This window comes from Coturnix japonica, chromosome 2 (assembly GCF_054131305.1).
Source record: "Coturnix japonica strain WE chromosome 2, WE-NBRP24, whole genome shotgun sequence".
Lineage (NCBI taxonomy): Eukaryota > Metazoa > Chordata > Aves > Galliformes > Phasianidae > Coturnix > Coturnix japonica.
Genome location: NC_140664.1, coordinates 439,052 through 453,402, shown reverse-complemented (window position 1 = coordinate 453,402; position 14,351 = coordinate 439,052). Strand labels below are relative to the sequence as shown.

Sequence of the window (14,351 nt, the reverse complement as noted above, 5' to 3'; positions counted from 1 at the left end):
GATATGGGACATAGGGGGTGGGACATAGGGGGTGGGACATGGGATATAGGGGGTGGGACATAGGGGGTGGGACATGGGATATGGGGGGTGGGATATGGGACATAGGGGGTGGGACATGGGGGGTGGGACATGGGACATAGGGGTGGGATATGGGACACAGGGGGTGGGACATGGGATATGGGGGGTGGGACATAGGGGTTGGGACATGGGACATAGTGGGTGGGATATGGGACATAGCGGTTCGGATATAGGGGGTTGGAAATGGGATATAGGGGGTGGGACATGGGACATAGGGAGTGGGACATGGGATGGGACATAGGGGGTGGGATATAGGACATAAGGGGTGGGCCATGGGATATAGGGGTTGGGACATGGGACGTAGGGGGTGGAGGCTGCGGCCCAGTCCCCATGCAGCTGTTTCCCCATGCAACAAAAGCAACACAAAACACTCATCTGTGATTCCTGTGCTGCAGCAACAGCCTCAATCAGCTCCTTTATTACAACCTAATGATGCATAATTAGTAGTGTTGTCCACTATAAGAGCTGCCAGCCCGTGCCCCAGGGATGACTGTGATCAATCCAGCCATAGTGTCTGCTGCTCCTGCCCCATTTGGGATCTATCTGGGGGGCAGCTTCACCTTTGGGACCCCCAATCTGCCTCCCAAAGCTCTCGGTGGGGTCTGCACCCTACAGCAGGTAGGAAGGGGGTGTTACCTGAGTAGGGTCTTTTCTATAGAAGATGCTACTTGATTTGTTGCTATTATTTCCCCCTGTCTCCTTGCATACCCAGGATCCTGGCACCCATTTTGCTTTGGAAACATCACTGTCAGCTCCCAAACCCCATCCTCTGCCCCAGCAAAGGATAACCCTGAGTTATAAAGGACGCGTGTGCACCGCTCCATCACTTCCTAGCGCTGGCGTAGTTGGTGTTGAACCAGGCGCAGGTCTCCTTCACAGCTGGGAATAGAGAGATGCCATCAGTAGGATATGAGATAGGGAGGATAAGGGGGCAGCTGTGTAAGTGATGCCCCCTTCTCACCTTGTCTGAAGGGCGTGAATTGGAAGTCGGGGAGGTAGTGCCTGAGCTTGGCGTTGCTGGCGGTCTTCTTGAACTGCCCATCAGCCTTGGTCGTGTCGAACTGGGTTGAGAATGATTAAGGGAAATGGGAAAGAACGGAGGCTGACATGAGGCTGCGCTCTGCCCCACAGCCTGGCAATGGGAGGAGAGGTAACGACCTCAAGTTGAGCCAGGTTTGGGTTGGATATTAGGGAAGCTTGGTCAACCGTGGGTTGACGTTTGGTCTCAATGATCTCAGAGGTCAACCTTAATGATTCTAGGAGTGAGCATGGTGGAGATGGGTTAATGGTTGGACTTGATGATCTTCAAGGTCATTTCCAACCTGGGTAATTCTATGATTCTATGATCTCAGAGGTCTTTTTCAACCTTAGTGACTCTATGAGTGAGCATGGTGGAGATGGGTTAATGGTTGGACTTGATGATGTTGGAGGTCTTTTCCAACCTGCCCTACACTAAAGGATACGACGAGCTCTCCCTTGAAGTCCATGGCCTCCACGATTGCTTCTGCAGCCTCTCTGATGGAGACTTCCTCTTCTTCTCCCACTGTGGAGATGGTGATGAGCTGAGGTTGTTCTTTCCCCCCTTTCCCTCTTCCACTTGGAATTTCATCCTTACCTGACAAAATAATGGGCTCCACCTCCTCGTATTCCCGTAGAACCCAAATGAAGAGCCGGGCCAGATCCTATAGAGGAGTAGATGGCTCTTGGAGGACCCCAGGCCCTGAGGATCAGTGCTGCCCAGGACAACCCAGGAGGGCTCAGCCTGTGCTGAGGTCTCCCAGCCCCTTATATCCCCCCTAAGTGCTCCCCAAGGCCACACATACCAAAGAGTAGATAAACTGTCTTCGGGGCTTGCCTGTGCCCCATACAGTCAAAGCAGAGCCATCCTCTATGGGGAAAATAGAGCATTCATAAGCAACCCTACCAAGAAGAAAACACCCAGACCATAATATACCCTTATCACACTCACGTTTGGCCAGGTACACCTTATGGATGAGGCCTGGTAGCACGTGGCCATCCTCAATGTTGAAGTTGTCGTGAGGCCCGAAGACGTTGGTGGGGATGACGGCGGTGAAGCGACAGCCATATTGTTCAAAGTAACCCCTGGGTGATAGGATGGGCTGGGTGAGTCCCTTCCCACTCAAACTATGACTCTGTGAGTTGTGGTGTCACCCCTTGTCCAACACAAAGCAACCCACACAGTGTCCCCAACTTGGCCTGGCATCTCTTGGTTGCCAAGGTTGGATATCTCCCCATCCCCATTTAGGTGCTGTCAGCCCTAGAGTTTCCCTTTGCCCCAATAGTTCTGGGATGCTCATAACCCTCTTGCATCGGGATGGTTCTCCCATGGCCCTCACACCTGTTTTGGACATCGATCATCCTCTTGGCATAGGAGTAGCCGAAATTGGAGCTGTGTGGTGGCCCGTTGTGGATCTGGGGACAAGAGACACAATGTGAACCCAGCACAGACCACGTAGCGTAACTCAATGCAAGATTCCACATGTAAGGAAGCGTTGTGGTTTGGGGAGGTTCAAGGTTATGCTTTGCCCATAGCCTGGATAAAGGATGGAGATCAGATAGGCCACACTAGGACCCAGCTGTGTCCCTGCAGATGGGAATGGAGATGCTCACCATGGTCTCATCAATGGGGTACGTCGTCTTGTCTGGGAAGATGCACGTAGAGAGGCAGGAGACCACCTTCAGCACCCCACACTCATATGCAGAATGCAGGACGTTGTCGTTGATGTGGATGTTCCTCCTCTGGGGACACAGAGACATTTATCAGTGTCGTAGAATCACAGAATTATCAAGGTTGGAAAAGACCTAGAAGATCATCCAGTCCAACCACCACCAATACTTCCCAGTTAAATCATATCCCCATCCACAAAAGGGGGGGTGGAACCACCAAACCCTGTACCCCATGATGATGACTCATAAATGACTGCAGAAACCAGAGTAAGCCCATAAAGGACAAGGTTCTGTAGGATCCATTTGCCAGGAGCTCACCCAAAAATCCAGGTTGCAGCGGATGTTTTTGAAGAGGCCCCCAACCATAGCAGCCAGGTGGATGACGTGGGTGGGTTTATGCTTCTCAAAGAGAGCTTTGGTCTCCACAGCATTCCTAGAGGTAGGAAATCACAGGATTTACTGCATCAATGTCAAAACATTTGGCTTGCCTGGGTTGCATTGAGTGAATGTGGCCTTGGGGGCTACATATAAAATATGCCATTCTGCAGCTCTGTGATCTTTAAGGCCCCTTCCAACCCAACTGGTCTATGGTTCTATGATCCTTAAGGACCCTCCCCACCCAACCACCCAATGATACTGTGATTTTTAAGAGCCCCTCCAACCCAAGGTAGAATCATTCCAGTTGGAAAAGACCTCCAAGGTTATCGAGTCCAACCATCTTCCCACCCCACCATGCCCACCAATCTATGTCCCCAAGTGCCACATCCACCCTATTCTTGAAGGCCTCCAGAGACACAGAACCATCCTATGGCTCTAAGAGACAATATCCCATCTAACACAACCATTCTACGGCTTAATGATCTTCAACAACCCTTCCAACCCAAACCATCCTAGAAGTCTATGATCTTTAGAGCCCGTTCCATCCCAACCCATTCTATTAATGGGGCAAAAAGAAATGGATTGCTGGGGGGTTCTTTAAGACTCACGTCAAGTCTTCCAAGGAACCCCAAAGTGCTCTATGGGATAAGGGATATCCAAGGAACACAAAAGTGCTCTATGGGATAAGGGATATCCAAGGAACCCCAAAGTGCTCTATGGGATAAGGGATATCCGAGGAACCCCAAAGTGCTCTATGGGATAAGGGATATCCGAGGAACCCCAAAGTGCTCTATGGGATAAGGGATATCCGAGGAACCCCAAAGTGCTCTATGGGATAAGGGATATCCGAGGAACCCCAAAGTGCTCTATGGGATAAGGGATATCCGAGGAACCCCAAAGTGCTCTATGGTATAAGGGATATCTGAGGAACCCCAAAGTGCTCTATGGGATAAAGGATATCCAAGGAAGGTCAGACCTGTCCCCATGTCCCCACACTGTTCTATAGGGGAAAAATAGAGTTAACAAGGATATCCTCACATCCAAGGTAAGGACCCTATAGGATATAGAGTAGGACAGGGACATCCCAAAGGGAACAGCACTGATATATAAGGGAAGGACACCCGAGGTGGCACAAGTGTCCCTATATCCCTATGCTATATCCAAAACCACCCTAGAAGTCTATGACCTTTAGATCCCATTCCATCCCAACCCATTCTATTAATGGGGCAAAAAGAAATGGATTTGCTGGGGGGTTCTTTAAGACTCACGTCAAGTCGGCGTCTCTGGAGGACACGAAGACCCACTCCTCATCCGGCCTCCCCTCTCCATTGGCCACCACCTCCTGGATGGCTCTGCCCACCAAACCGGTGCCCCCAGTCACCAGGATACGTTTGGGTTTTGCTCCCAGAGCCTCCGTCATGGCTAAAGCCCTGTACTAATGGGATAGAACAGGGGGGGAATAAGGCAATACCACCTTGGGGGGGTACATATAGGGACCCCTAACCCAAAGAAGAACCAAACTAATAGGGTTATGTTTTCAGGGTTGAAGCTGTTTCTGCAAAAGCAAAAGGGAAAAGAGGTGCGTCCGCCAGCGATGCTCCCAGTCAAACTCTCATTTATCTGCAGTTGCTAATTAATGAAACCTGTCTGGTGCTGCCACGTGGCTACAGCAAGGCACAGCCTCCCGGAAATGGCTGCACGACACACGTCCATCCCCTTGTGCACCCCAAAACACAGGGCTGGACCTCCCCCCATACAGCTCCCTGCACCCCAATCCCATGTCAGCACCTCCATATTCCCTTGCATATGCCAGTCCCAGAGCTGCAACCCCCCCATACACCCCGAATCCCGTGTCAGCACCCTCAAACCTCCCCGTGCACCCCAATCCCTCCCAGCTGCACACCCCAAATCTCACTTCAGCCCCCCATACATCTCCAATCCTATGGCTGTCCCCCTGTACCCCAACCCTAGAGCAGCACACCCATGTCAACACCCCACATCTCCCTGCAACCCCAATCCCAGAGCTCAAATCCCATATCGGTCCCCCCATATCTTTCTGTATCCCCTAATCCTATTGATGCCCCCACAGTCCCCAAATTCATGCAGACCCCCCCCCCTCCCCCAGCAGCTCCTCTATTCCTTGACAGAGGTTCCCACCTTAGGGCACCCCACAACAAGCTCGCCCCACAACGGGGTTATCCCCTCCCTCCTCTCCCACCCCCATCTTGCGGTCCCCCCCTGGAGACCCCTCTCCCACCTCCATGTAGGACGGAGCCGGGGGATGGGGATGGGGAGGGGGGTGCTCTTTGCTTCCGATCAAACCACACTTTAAGAGGGGTACCCCCACCTGTGCCCCCACCCCACCTCACCCCTATATCTCCATCCCATATCGGGGTCCCCCCCCCCAATATACGCTCTCCCACCTTTCAATTCAGGCTCCGGCTCCGCTGCAGCCGCGTTTCCTGCTGCTTCCCCCCACCCCCCCCATCTCTCCCCTCCCCTTATCGTCACCGTCACCGCCGCTCGGATCCTCGGGAAATGCAGTTCTGAACCCAAAATCTACGTGTACCGGCTGCAAACACCCCCATGCATGCACAGCTACATATGCACCATGTATATGTGGACCATATGTACATATCTTGCTGCAGAGGAACTCAGGCTCCATCCCCCTCCCTCTGTGCAAAAGGGATTTCAACCAGCAAAGGCTTAAACCGCCTTTAATGCATTTACAGAGGAGATGATTACCGAGCAAAGTGGGTGGGGAGGAGGTTTCCAAGCCCCTCCAGCTGGCTGGGTTTTCTGCTGAGTAAAGGCAGCTCTTTTAATTAATTAAAAGGCTGGGACTAATGGAGACCCAGCGAGGAAATCTCCTCCCATAGAGATGGAACCTCATTGTGGTGGAGTAATAGGATCTAATGGCTTTTCAGTCTAGTGGCTGATACCTGCAAGAGGAACGTGCCCTTTTCTTGTTGGAAATACAGAGGAAAACCAGTTTAACCCCTTCCTGAGGGTTGTTTTTCCCCAGCACATCAAAGGGTGCCACCTTGTGTTGGTTGTTATAACACCAGCGATGTTATATCTTTCCCCTTTCCCCAGCTGGGTGAGTCCCAGCGTGTCACAGAGTCATAGAATCACAGGTTGGAAAAGACCGCCAAGGTCACCAACCCCAACCCATCCCCACCAAACCATATCCCTTAGTGTCACATCTAAACGTATCCCCACAACTAGAGGGGGATGTACGCACACCCCATGGCATGAACCCATTGGGTTGGACCCTCCATGCCTTCCATGGATAGGCATTTTGGGGTAAAATCCTCCAAAACCACCAAGTCCAACCCCAACCCATCCCCACCAAACCATATCCCTTAGTGCCACATCTAAATGTATCCCCACAACTAGAGGGGGATGCATGTACACTCCATGGCATGAACCCATTGGGTTGGACGTTCCATGCCTTCCATGGATAGGCATTTTGGGGTAAAATCCTCCAAAACCACCAAGTCCAACCCCATCCCATCCCCACCAAACCATATCCCTAAGTGTCACATCTAAACGTATCCCCACAAGCAGGGTGGTGGGATGTACGCACACTCCATGGCATGAACCCATTGGGTTGGACCCTTCATACCTTCCATGGATAGGCATTTTGGGGGAAAAGTCTCCAAAACCACTAAGTCCATCCCCATTCCATCCCAATGCTCACCATCCATGTCCCCAAGTGCCACATCTCCATATTTCATGAACGCTTCCAGGGATGCTGACTCCACCAGCATTTATTACACTCATTTATTACCTCTATGGGCAGCCCGCTCCAATAAGCCGCTCTTTCAAAGGAGAAATCTTCCCTATTATCCAACTTGAACCTCCCCTTCTGCTCTCTTCTCAAGACACGGGATGCACTAATTTCGCACGCGGAGTCTACAATGAGATGCTGAGGGATAAGCTGCTTCTCTATGCAAGAAAATCCTTCGCTTGCCCTGCAGACATCATCCCATCTTTCATCCTCCACCAGACGCCAAGCAAGCAACTCACTTTGGTGTGTCCTGCATGTCCCCTCCACCTGCCCCAGCCCAAGCCATGGGGATGAATTGCAGCCGCAGTCAAATTAGCCAAGCCAGGGAAATGAAGAAAGGCTAAGGAGGACTTTTCAGGTGCCAATGGGAGGAGAACAGCTTTCTGCTGGGAACATGGAAGCGTAATCCCGGGTAACTCATGCTTCTGCTGAAGAATTGCCACACTCAGCTGAAGCCAGAGCCCTGATCATGCCGCCGCCGTCCTGAATAACTGTGGTGCTGGGATTCAAGATGCTAATTATGAAGCCAATTACCCAGGTAATGTTGGGGCATGAAGGAAAATCACAGGGAGAGTCGTAAACGTGCCGTGACCGCACAGGATGGGGCAGACTTGTGGCTCTGAAAATCTGGCTTTTTACATAATCTAGCAAGATCTGTCAAGCCAAGGATGAAAGCATGGAGAAGATCCTTATGCTGAGTTGTCTCTTGCATGGCATAAAGCAGAAGACCTTGCTTCAGGCTTGGTAGAGCTTGGGTGGCTTTGTCATAGCTAGAGAATGGCTGTGTCGTCTCTGTAAGGAAGCTTCCTTGTGGGTGACCTATTTCTCCTCTTGTAGGAGAGAGGCAAGGAAAAGACCACCTTATGCCCACCATGGTCACAGATGGTCGCCATGGCTGCTCTGTGACAGTTATGGAATTCTGAGGTGGCTGAGAGTCACAGTGGAATCAGACACTGGGTGTGGGGCCAACCACACTCCAACCTGTAGCTTGGGAAGGTGGATCTCCTCCAGCAGGTCCCTCCTGTTGAGTGCTTTGTTTGGGATCTCCTAAGGACAAGGTGTGAAGAAGGCAGACAGGCTGGACAAGAGGACAGCCAAGGTGACATGGTGTCCAGATTCCATTGGGTTGCCGGTAGAGGATGGATATGAGAGAAGCATGTGTTGGTCCATCCGTGCTTCCAGGAGCAAGGACAGTGTGGGTGGTGGAGGACAATGTGGCTTTGAGTTCATCCCGAGTGCTCTGCGAACCTATCTGAGCTGAGTGTACCCAAAGTGAGAGGCTCTGCAGCAAGTTGAGGCTCAGACATCCTCTAACATCCCGGAGGGCCCGGCTGCTCAGGCACGTCGCGGGACTGCAGGGAAGTGAGGTCTGCACTGTTCCAGTCCAGGGGCTGACTCTGAATTGGATGAACTCCAAAGGTAAGCAATTCTCTCTCATAAAAGCAGGTATTACGTGATTTTTATCCCCCTACATCGATTAGAGTTTACTATAAATCAAACTGCAGCAAACCCCTCCAGGACAATGGAGCGCGTCTCCAGGGCTGATGAGCTGTTTGAGTTAAATCACCGGATGAAAACAAGTCCAACAGATCTGAACCCATCCCAGCTCCCCTTGATTGGCTCCGAGGCAGGTGATGCTTGGGTTTGATTCTAGGAAAGGGCTTTGTTCCCAGGTAAAAGTTTCATCTTTGAAACGAGGCCGACTGCAGCTGTGCAACCGAGATCTGGACTCCAGCTGCGCCGGAGAGGTTCAATTAATTTTCCTTTTGATGAATATTTCAGTTCTGCCAATTCCCCTGGAGACTGCAAGTCTCACTCCTCAGCTCACCTGTTTTGCAGGAGCCATTTTTGCACAGCAAGGATTATTGAAAGCAAAAAGAAATAATAATTTTTAAAAAAATTAAAAGAAGAAAATACAAGCGGCATTAATGATGGCCAAGTTGCTACTAAGATATCTGCATTTGCAGTCCCAGCTTGGTAGGGTGGCACAGGGAAACTGCCCTCATCTCTGTAGCTGCAATACCAGGGAGGTAAACATCCCCCTATGCTTGGCACTGGTGAGGATGCATCTTGAGTACTGTGTTTAATTTTGAGCCTCCTTGCTATAAGAAAGACATTGATGCCTTGGATTGTGTACAGAGAAGGGCAATGAAGCTGTGAAGGGTCTGGATCACAACTCTAACAGGGAATGATGGAGAGAACTGAGGTTCCCTATCTGGAGAGAAAAGGAAGCTGAGGGGAGACCTCTGTAACTACCTGAAAGAAGGCTGAGGTGAGGTGGGTTGTCAGCCTCTTCTCCCAGGTAAGAGCAATAGGATGAGAGGTAATGGCCTTGAATTGTGCCAGTGAAGGTTCAGGCTGGATATTATCTTTCGAGTGGTTAGGAACTGGAACAGGCTGCCAAAGGAGGTGGTGGAATGTGCTGGATGTGCTCAAGAACTATGGAGAAATGGCTCTGAGAAATGTGGTCAATGGGCACAGCGTGGATGGGTTGGGGTTGGACTTGGTGATCTTGGAGGTCTTTCCAACCTTTATGATTCTTTGACATGGGATCCTTGGCATGGGTGAACCAGGAACAGTCAGATCATGCTTGGTGGTAAGTCCTAGGTGATGTGCTGAAATACCAGCCACTGTGCACATGAGTTGTACTTGCTAACATCCAAATGCGGGATGGTGATGAGTTCCTTTTCACCAACCCTGATGGCTTCTAGAACTGGATCTTAGTAGTATGTAATGTGGGAAATCATTGTGCAGAGAACACAAGACCAGGCAGCTGAGACTGGCGTGCATGATAAATTTATTGAGGAACACAAATGAGAAGGAAGGAGTGCCAAGAGAAAGGGCCAGGAACTACAGTGCATGTGGTAAGACCGTCAGTCTCCTACCACAGAAAAAGAGGGAAGCAGAAAAGAATGTACAAGAAGATAAAATTATTCACGGGCCTGAATACATGCAGTGGGGTCCAGTCTCCATTCGTTAGCAGGCCCTTAGCAGGGGTAGCGGGCTCTCCCGCCGTTGAAGCAGCCCAGGCCTCCGAAGCCGAAGCCGCCGGAGGAGATGGACACTCCCTGGGCGCTGAGGGCGCTGCCCACGGCAGCTGATGAGGAGGATCCGACGGCGGTGTTCTGGGGGAAGGAGCTGAGGATGGGTCCCGGCAGGGTGACCAGCACGGTGGAAGGCTGGATGACAACTTGGGAGTCCTGGCACTGCCTGACACAGGGCTCGTTGCAGCTGTTAGCCAGCGGGGTGGGTCCGCAGGGGCGGCAGAGGTCGTAGCAGGACATGGCTGTGGGGTGGAGGGTCCCTGGAAGAGAAGGTGTTGGGTGAGCGGAGGGGGTTGGGGGAGTGTGGGGGCTGAGGAGGGGTGGAGAGCTGGGTAGGATTGGGCAGTGGAAGAAAGGAAGCGGGGTGCAGGCTGACCTGTAGGAGCAGAGAGGAGAAGGTGTCAGGAGAAGGGTGTGAGGGAGCGAGGTGCAGGGCCGGCTTTTATGCTGCTGTGTGAGTGCCCGAGGGCTTGGAGAGAGCCTCTGCGCATGGCAGCATTGTGCAGCGTGCAGCTCTTGCATCACGTAGTGTTGCCACTCATGGGTTGTGTGTTCTCCTTCCAGGAACTCTGACATTTCACGTCCTTCTCTTGAGGTCGTTTCCTGTTGACAGCAGCAGCACCTTTCAAGTGAGAATATTGGAGGCCAAAGGTGCCACGTTGCACCTTCGTGTCATGGCACGCGGAAGTAGTGGCCAACGCTCAGTAAAGGAGCAGTGTTGTCAGTGAGGTCATTGCTTGGCACACATGCACTGTTGCTTTGTGTCTTTGTTCTTAGAGGTGTTTCCAGTTCCAAGCATCTCTGGAAGCCTGATTTGGGCATTCTTATTATTGTGGTTCACAGATCCCAATGGCAGTTTATTTGATGAGGAGATTACCCATGTTGTTCACCACGTGAACCTTTTGTGTGTCATTTCCATGAACTTCATCCAAGTTCTTCATACTGTATTTCATGAAATTCATCTGGAGAAAATGTTGAGAACTTACCTTGAGAAATACGTGATATGCTGGGTGAAGCTTTGGGTCAGAAAAGCAGCTCAATGACTTCCATTAGATGTGGTTATTCATCCAGGCCAGTGAGGTATGGGATTCTCCTGAGCTCCTTTTTTGGGTCTGCCCTCTTCCATGTTGTTCTAAGTGATCTGGATACAGGACTCAAATGTGTACAAAATAAGAAGTTTGTGAATGATACTGACTAGGGATGAACAGTTAGCTCTCAGTATTAGGGGGCCTTGGAGAGATCTCTAGAGAAACGTGTGGGCTGGGCCATCACCAATGGCATGAAGTTGAATGAGAGCATGAGCTTGATTCTGATCCTGTAATGGGTATACCAGAGAGATATCTGGGTATTTGGAGATGAGAGACTTAAGAGCAGCCCCACAGAAGGAGATAGTGAGGTTCTGGTTGATGTCAAGTTAGGTCTGAGTCAACAGTGTGCCGTGGCAACCAAAATGACTGACTGTATAATGAGCTGCACTGAGATGAGAATTGCTAGTTGAAGAGAGTTGGGTTGTCCCACTCTGGTCTGTGCTGGTGTAGCCTCACTCCAAGTGTTCTGCTCGGTTTTGGCTTCAGTGGTACAGAACAAGGGGAAGGATGGCCCTACATAGTATCTACACGGGCTGGATTGCGGGGCTGCGGCCAATGGATGAAGTTCAACAAGACCAAGTGTCTGGTTCTGTGCTTTGGCCACAGCACCCCCAGGCAATGCTGCAGGCTTGGGGCAGATTGGATGGAGGACTGCATAGAGGAAACCTACCTGGGTGTATTGGTTGGTGCTTGACTGAACTTGAGCCAGCAACACGCCTGTATATCCCAGGAGGCATCCTGGCTTGTATCAGAACTACTGTTGTCAGCGGAGCAGGGAAGATATCATCCCTCTCTACTCTACCCTGGAGGGGACACATGTCCAGTGCTGTGTCCAGTTTTGGGCACCTCACTGCAGGAAAGACATTGAGGCCATGGAGTGTATTCAGAGAAGGGCAACAAAGCTGGTGAGGGGTTTGGAGCACAGGGCTTATGAGGAGAGGCTCAAGGAGCTGGGATGGTTCATTGTGGAGAAGAAGAGGCTCAGGGGAGCCCTCATTGCTCTCTATAACTACCTGAAGGGAGGTTGTAGTGAGCTGGGAGTCAGGCTCTTCTCTGGTGTAACTGGTGATAGGACTAGAGGGAATTGTTCCAAGCTGCACCAGGGGAGGTTCAGACTGGACGTTAGGAAACACTACAGCTCTGATAGAGTGACCAGGCAGTGGAATGGGCTGCCAGGGAGGTGGTGGAGTCACTGACCCTGGAGGTGATCAAGGAACATTTGGATGTTGTGTTGAGGGACATGGTTTGGTGAGATCTATTGGTATTAGGTTGGTCTGGGTGATGCTGTGGGTCTTTTCCAACCATAGTGGTTCTATGTTTCTATGACTGTATGTGATTATGGACAGCCTGCTATTCCTGACTGGACTTGAGCAGAGCAATTGTACTATTTGCCTTTCATTATAATAGTGCAGATAATATGTGTTGAGATGAATGCTATATGCTGGACACCAGTGCTCTTGTTGATGTCATGTTTGAGACAGGATCTTTTGGGGCCATTTTGGACCCAGGGTGTTCGTTTCTAGAGCCGTATCTCTGTAGCGGGTGAAGTGGAAAGAACATTAAGCATAGGAATGAAGAGGAGGATTCTAAGGCTGACATGCAAGAGAATTTTATTAAGAGAAACACTCTTAAAAGAAAGATCCACTTGGTGATCACCAGTGGAAGGAGCACAGTTAAATGTGTAAAGGAAGAAGAAAGTTACTGCACTCATGTCTCCAGGCAGCATGGCCTGCTTGCTCGTTTTGTGCCATGAGAAGAGGAGCCATGGCTGCTGATGCCATGTGCTGCCATCATTGACACAGAGGAGCGTGGTGAGTGCGTGGTTTGCCTTGCAGGGTGCAGGTGGTTGCTGTCAGGGTGTGGGCGCAGGCCCTTAGCAGGGGTAGCGGGCTCTCCCGCCGTTGAAGCAGCCCAGGCCGCCGAAGCCGAAGCCGCCAGAGGAGATGGACACTCCCTGGGCGCTGAGGGCGCTGCCCACGGCAGCTGATGAGGAGGATCCGACGGCGGTGTTCTGGGGGAAGGAGCTGAGGATGGGTCCCGGCAGGGTGACCACCACGGTGGAAGGCTGGATGACGACTTGGGAGTCCTGGCACTGCCTGACACAGGGCTCGTTGCAGCTGTTAGCCAGCGGGGTGGGTCCGCAGGGGCGGCAGAGGTCGTAGCAGGACATGGCTGTGGGGTGGAGGGTCCCTGGAAGAGAAGGTGTTGGGTGAGCGGAGGGGGTTGGGGGAGTGTGGGGGCTGAGGAGGGGTGGAGAGCTGGGTAGGATTGGGCAGTGGAAGAAAGGAAGCGGGGTGCAGGCTGACCTGTAGGAGCAGAGAGGAGAAGGTGTCAGGAGAAGGGTGTGAGGGAGCGAGGTGCAGGGCCGGCTTTTATGCTGCTGTGTGAGTGCCCGAGGGCTTGGAGAGAGCCTCTGCGCATGGCAGCATTGTACAGAGCTGCTGTTGCGTGCCAGAGCCTGGTCAGTCATGAGGTGGGGTGTGTTTGCCGTCCACAGCTCTCCCTTTTCATTACCTTTTGTTGTGGATTTGATCCTTTGACCTTGTCGGCAGTTTTTAAGGGAAAATGAATATTTTGTATGATTTATACACAAGGTGTGTCGCAAGATGGTGGTTGGAAGATACATCTAATGCATGGAAGCGATGTGGTCTCAGGAGTGAGGTCACGGCGTCGCATTGATGGTGGGTGGTTTGTCTGCATTGTGAGGGTTGGACCCCATTTCCCGGCATCCTTGTCAGGCTGCTCTGGCCTTCCCAAGTGTGTCTGGCAGGAGACACGTTTACTTGTTTTGCTTTTCCTCCATGCTTTTTTTTTTTTGTCCCATTTCCCTTTCCATGTGCTTTGCCCTTCTCTTTCCCATTGGGTGTCCTTCATTGACAGCTAGGTCCCATACTTACTGTCAATGTTTTATTTGGGAAATGGATTTCTGTGTGTTTTATGTTGTTTCAGCTTAGTGCTCTCTTTGGGGACTGTACCTTATTTAGGCAGGGGAGGGCTGTTTGTGATGGGAGGACTCAGTACTCTCAGGCCTGGCTCGGAGGTAGCAAGGCTGGAGCTGAATGGGAGGGTGTTGGTCTGGAAGGTTGAAGCAGAGCTGATGGGATCATTGTTCAGTGTCAGTGGCTGAGGCCATTTGTCTGCATGGCTATTGATGGTTTCCAGTAGGATTTGGAGATTCCATGGGGAAATGAGAAGCAAACATGTTGCATGGGTATGGAATCATGAGCCTCTCCAGGCCTTGTGGTCAAGAACGTGGCTGAGGAGTGCAGGGCAGGCCCCCAT

The 14,351-nt window shown here is 51.5% G+C and overlaps 3 protein-coding genes across 6 annotated transcripts; all 3 read right to left on the bottom strand.

The window, feature by feature from the left end:
- Positions 1-454: 454 nt before the first annotated feature.
- On the bottom strand, positions 455-5,621 carry GFUS (GDP-L-fucose synthase). Of its 4 annotated transcripts, none has more exons than XR_014942346.1 (11): positions 5,568-5,621; positions 4,413-4,579; positions 3,085-3,199; positions 2,710-2,838; positions 2,438-2,511; positions 2,048-2,181; positions 1,902-1,966; positions 1,694-1,811; positions 1,542-1,621; positions 1,040-1,139; positions 455-957 (listed from the first exon to the last, which is right to left on the bottom strand). XR_014942346.1 is itself a non-coding variant. In XM_015856463.2 (11 exons), the coding sequence occupies exons 2-11, from the start codon at positions 4,562-4,564 to the stop codon at positions 902-904; spliced, it is 972 nt and encodes a 323-aa protein (XP_015711949.2). In that variant the 5' UTR covers positions 4,565-4,579; positions 5,568-5,621; the 3' UTR covers positions 455-901. The 4 variants fall into 4 exon arrangements, 2 of the variants coding, with proteins under 2 accessions (XP_015711949.2, XP_085392964.1); XR_014942347.1 differs by having other exon boundaries at positions 4,413-4,574; XM_015856463.2 differs by having other exon boundaries at positions 1,694-1,760.
- Positions 5,622-9,751: 4,130 nt separating this feature from the next.
- Positions 9,752-10,745, bottom strand: LOC146761652 (uncharacterized). Its single transcript, XM_085540867.1, has one exon. It carries the CDS (start codon positions 10,555-10,557, stop codon positions 9,925-9,927), a length of 633 nt encoding a protein of 210 aa, XP_085396993.1. The 5' UTR covers positions 10,558-10,745; the 3' UTR covers positions 9,752-9,924.
- Positions 10,746-12,825: 2,080 nt separating this feature from the next.
- LOC146761651 (feather keratin 1-like) lies at positions 12,826-13,495 on the bottom strand. Its single transcript, XM_085540866.1, has one exon. It carries the CDS (start codon positions 13,237-13,239, stop codon positions 12,943-12,945), a length of 297 nt encoding a protein of 98 aa, XP_085396992.1. The 5' UTR covers positions 13,240-13,495; the 3' UTR covers positions 12,826-12,942.
- Positions 13,496-14,351: the final 856 nt, after the last annotated feature.